Source organism: Salmo salar, chromosome ssa18 (assembly GCF_905237065.1).
Source record: "Salmo salar chromosome ssa18, Ssal_v3.1, whole genome shotgun sequence".
NCBI classification, from domain to species: domain Eukaryota; kingdom Metazoa; phylum Chordata; class Actinopteri; order Salmoniformes; family Salmonidae; genus Salmo; species Salmo salar.
The window spans coordinates 80,772,588-80,777,587 of NC_059459.1; the positions used below are offsets into that span (position 1 = coordinate 80,772,588).

Consider the following 5,000-nt stretch of genomic DNA (forward strand, 5'->3'; position numbering starts at 1 on the left):
CCGATGCAAATCCACAGTACCTGAGCTAGCTCAGTGCTATCTGTGTGTGGAGTAACGAGGTAGCGGGAAGCTTTTGAAGTTACTTCCCCCAAAACACGAAGCTGTCTATCAATATGATACGAGCTTCCTTCTCACCTACACTAGCGTGTGTGTGTGTGTGTGTGTGTGTGTGCGTGTGCGTGCGTGCAATATTAGGCAAAGGGGTCAAACCCAGGTCAGGGATTGGTCTTGTGTTTGTTGTCTGATTGAGTTGTGACTGGTGTCTAGGGTGTCCAATTAAATGTGTATCTTTTGACCGATGGGTAAAATATATTAATTAATTGTGTAGATTGACCAATCCTCATGTCTTTATCATCTGTCCAGACCTGATTGGATTTTAACCCTTGTAGGAAGGACAGAATTAGTCACTCAATTAATGGAGGCCACAGAAACAAAAGTGGTCAATAATCAGGAAAATAGTGTGGCTGGGTGGGTTGGTAGGTGGCTGGGTGGGTCGGTGGGTGGGTTGGTAGGTGGGTAGGTGGCTGGGTTGGTAGGTGGCTGGGTGGGTGGGTGGCTGGGTTGGTAGGTGGCTGGGTTGGTAGGTGGCTGGGTGGGTGGGTTGGTAGGTGGCTGGGTTGGTAGGTGGCTGGGTTGGTCGGTGGCTGGGTGGGTGGGTTGGTAGGTGGCTGGGTGGGTGTGTGGGTGGGTGGGTAGGTGGCTGGGTGGGTGGGTGGGTGGGTTGGTAGGTGGCTGGGTGGCTGGGTTGGTAGGTGGCTGGGTGGGTGGGTTGGTAGGTGGCTGGGTGGCTGGGTTGGTAGGTGGCTGGGTGGGTGGGTGTGTGGGTGGCTGGGTTTGTGGGTGGCTGGGTTGGTGGCTGGGTTGGTAGGTGGCTGGGTTGGTGTGTGGGTGGGTTGGTGTGTGGGTGGGTTGGTAGGTGGCTGGGTTGGTAGGTGGCTGGGTTGGTGTGTGGCTGGGTTGGTGTGTGGCTGGGTTGGTGTGTGGCTGGGTTGGTGTGTGGCTGGGTGGGTTGGTGTGTGGCTGGGTGGGTTGGTGTGTGGCTGGGTGGGTTGGTGTGTGGCTGGGTGGGTTGGTAGGTGGCTGGGTTGGTGTGTGGCTGGGTGGGTGGGTTGGTAGGTGGCTGGGTTGGTAGGTGGCTGGGTGGGTGGGTTGGTAGGTGGCTGGGTGGGTGGCTGGGTGGGTGGGTTGGTAGGTGGCTGGGTGGGTGGCTTGGTAGGTGGCTGGGTGGGTGGGTGTGTGGGTGGGTGGGTTGGTAGGTGGCTGGGTTTGTGGGTGGCTGGGTTGGTGGCTGGGTTGGTAGGTGGGTGGGTTGGTGTGTGGGTGGGTTGGTGGGTGGGTTGGTAGGTAGGTGGCTGGGTTGGTAGGTGGCTGGGTTGGTAGGTGGCTGAGTTGGTAGGTGGCTGGGTTGGTGTGTGGCTGGGTTGGTGTGTGGCTGGGTTGGTGTGTGGCTGGGTGGGTGGGTTGGTGGGTGGCTGGGTGGGTTGGTGTGTGGCTGGGTGGGTTGGTAGGTGGCTGGGTTGGTGTGTGGCTGGGTGGGTGGGTTGGTTGGTAGGTGGCTGGGTTGGTAGGTGGCTGGGTTGGTAGGTGGCTGGGTGGGTGGGTTGGTAGGTGGCTGGGTGGGTGTGTGGGTGGGTGGGTAGGTGGCTGGGTGGGTGGGTGGGTGGGTTGGTAGGTGGCTGGGTGGCTGGGTTGGTAGGTGGCTGGGTGGCTGGGTTGGTAGGTGGCTGGGTGGGTGGGTTGGTAGGTGGCTGGGTGGCTGGGTTGGTAGGTGGCTGGGTGGGTGGGTGTGTGGGTGGCTGGGTTTGTGGGTGGCTGGGTTGGTGGCTGGGTTGGTAGGTGGCTGGGTTGGTGTGTGGGTGGGTTGGTGTGTGTGTTGGTGGCTGGGTTGGTAGGTGGCTGGGTGGCTGGGTTGGTAGGTGGCTGGGTGGGTGGGTTGGTAGGTGGCTGGGTGGCTGGGTTGGTAGGTGGCTGGGTGGGTGGGTGTGTGGGTGGCTGGGTTTGTGGGTGGCTGGGTTGGTAGGTGGCTGGGTTGGTAGGTGGCTGGGTTGGTGTGTGGGTGGGTTGGTGTGTGGGTGGGTTGGTAGGTGGCTGGGTTGGTAGGTGGCTGGGTTGGTGTGTGGCTGGGTTGGTGTGTGGCTGGGTTGGTGTGTGGCTGGGTTGGTAGGTGGCTGGGTGGGTGGGTTGGTAGGTGGCTGGGTGGGTGGGTTGGTGTGTGGCTGGGTGGGTTGGTGTGTGGCTGGGTGGGTTGGTAGGTGGGTGGGTGGGTGGGTTGGTGTGTGGCTGGGTGGGTTGGTGTGTGGCTGGGTGGGTTGGTAGGTGGCTGGGTTGGTGGCTGGGTTGGTGTGTAGGTGGCTGGGTTGGTGTGTAGGTGGCTGGGTTGGTGTGTGGGTGGCTGGGTTGGTGTGTGGCTGGGTGTGTGGCTGGGTTGGTAGGTGGCTGGGTGTGTGGCTGGGTTGGTGGGTGGCTGGGTTGGTGTGTAGGTGGCTGGGTTGGTGTGTAGGTGGCTGGGTTGGTGTGTAGGTGGCTGGGTTGGTGTGTGGGTGGCTGGGTTGGTGTGTGGCTGGGTGTGTGGCTTGGTTGGTAGGTGGCTGGGTTGGTGGGTGGCTGGGTTGGTGTGTAGGTGGCTGGGTTGGTGTGTAGGTGGCTGGGTTGGTGTGTAGGTGGCTGGGTTGGTGTGTAGGTGGCTGGGTTGGTGTGTAGGTGGCTGGGTTGGTGTGTGGGTGGCTGGGTTGGTGTGTGGCTGGATTGGTAGGTGGCTGGGTGTGTGGCTGGGTTGGTGTGTAGGTGGCTGGGTTGGTGTGTGGCTGGGTTGGTGTGTGGCTGGGTTGGTAGGTAGGTGGGTGGGTTGGTGTGTGGGTGGGTTGGTGTGTGGGTGGGTTGGTGGGTGGGTTGGTGTGTGGGTGGGTGGGTTGGTGTGTGGCTGGGTTGGTGTGTGTGGCTGGGTTGGTGTGTAGGTGGCTGGGTTGGTGTGTAGGTGGCTGGGTTGGTGGGTGGGTGGGTGGGTTGGTAGGTGGCTGGGTTGGTAGGTGGCTGGGTTGGTAGGTGGGTTGGTGGGTGGCTGGGTTGGTAGGTAGGTAGGTGGGTGGGTGGCTGGGTTGGTGGGTTGGTGGGTGGCTGGGTGGGTGGCTGGGTGGGTGGCTGTTTAGTGTTAGCTAAGGTTCAACAGGCCAGTAGTTATATGATATAATCAGATGAAAAAAGGGCACAGTAACACGGAACCCAAGCCGGCTGTGCGCCTTCGCCATCGTGCATAAATGTATTTTGTCCCCCCACACCAAACGCGATCAGGAAACGCAGGTTAAAATATCAAAACAAACTCTGCACCAATTACATTAATTTGGGGACAGGTTGAAAAGCATAAAACATTTATGGCAATTTAGCTAGCTAGCTTGCACTTGCTAGCCAATTTATCCTGGGATTTAAACATTGAGTTGTTATTTTATCTGAAATGCACAAGGTCCTCTACTCCGACAATTAATCCACACATAAACGGTCAACTGAATCGTTTCTAGTCATCTCTCCTCCTTCCAGTCTTTCAGTCTTTTTCTTCTCTTGACTTTATATTGCGATTGTCAACTTGCATAAATTAGGTGCATTACCGCCACCGACCTTGTTCGTCTTTCAGTCACCCACGTGGGTATAACCAATGAGGAGATGGGAGAGACAAGACTTGCAGCGCGATCTGCGTCAGAAATAGAACTGACTATTTTTTCCCCTTGGCAACGCAGACACTCGTTGGCGTGCGCGAGCAGTGTGGGTGCATTAATTGAATAATATAGATTTCAAATTTTATTTTGCAACGCTCGCACACGTGACCCAAGCGGTGTAGTCACCCTGTGATATCATACCTCTCCCCCCTTCTATCCATCACTCTCCTCCTCACCCCCCTTCTATCCATCACTCTCCTCCTCTCCCCCCTTCTATCCATCGCTCTCCTCCTCTCCCCCTTTCTATCCATCACTCTCCTCCTCTCCCCCCTTCTATCCATCACTCTCCTCCTCTCCCCCTTTCTATCCTTCACTCTCCTTCTCTGGCCCTCTCTCTTCCTCCTCTCCCCCCTTCTATTCATCGCTCTCCTCCTCTCCCCCTTTCTATCCATCACTCTCCTCCTCTCCCCCTTTCTATCCTTCACTCTCCTTCTCTGGCCCTCTCTCTTCCTCCTCCTCTCCCCCTTCTATCCATCACTCTCCTCCTCTGGCCCTTTCTATCCATCACTCTCCTCCTCTCCCCCCTTCTATCCATCACTCTCCTCCTCTCCCCCTTTCTATCCATCACTCTCCTTCTCTGGCCCTCTCTCTCCTCCTCCTCTCCCCTTCTATCCATCACTCTCCTCCTCTCCCCCTTCTATCCATCACTCTCCTCCTCTCCCCCTTTCTATCCATCACTCTCCTTCTCTGGCCCTCTCTCTCCCTCCTCCTCTCCCCCTTCTATCCATCACTCTCCTCCTCTGGCCCTTTCTATCCATCACTCTCCTCCTCTCCCCCTTTCTATCCATCACTCTCCTTCTCTGGCCCTCTCTCTCCCTCCTTCTCTGGCTCTCTCTCTCCCTCCTCCTCTGGCTCTCTCTCTCTGTTTTCTTCTCTTAAACGTTTGACTCTGTAATATATGGTGGTGTTTTATTTTGAAAGAGCCATGATGAATGTCTCTCTGTCTGTAGTTGTTAGATCTGTTTACCCAGTGGGACTGGTCTAGCTATCTAGCTGACTATGGAAGACCCACCTGCAAATACCTGAGAGTCAACCCTCACACAGCCCTAGCACTGCTGGAAAAGTAAGTATACCTCTCTCTTCCTCTCATCTCTCTCTCTTCCTCTCATCTCTCTCTCTTCCTCTCATCTCTCTCTCTTCCTCTCATCTCTCTCTTCCTCTCATCTCTCTCTCTCTTCCTCTCATCTCTCTCTCTCTTCCTCTCATCTCTCTTCCTCTCATCTCTCTTCCTCTCATCTCTCTCTCTCTTCCTCTCATCTCTCTCTTCCTCTCATCTCTCTCTTCCTCTCATCT

At 56.5% G+C, this 5,000-nt stretch overlaps 1 protein-coding gene across 6 annotated transcripts in view; it reads left to right on the forward strand.

Annotated features, from left to right (window-relative positions):
* Positions 1-5,000, forward strand: part of exoc6b (exocyst complex component 6B) — a 168,619-nt gene that overhangs the window by 156,316 nt on the left and 7,303 nt on the right. For all 6 annotated transcript variants that reach the window (XM_045701645.1, XM_045701640.1, XM_045701642.1 and 3 more), the window contains one exon: positions 4,658-4,770. In XM_045701645.1, coding sequence (XP_045557601.1) covers positions 4,658-4,770 — 113 coding nt within the window. The remainder of the gene's footprint in view (positions 1-4,657; positions 4,771-5,000) is intronic.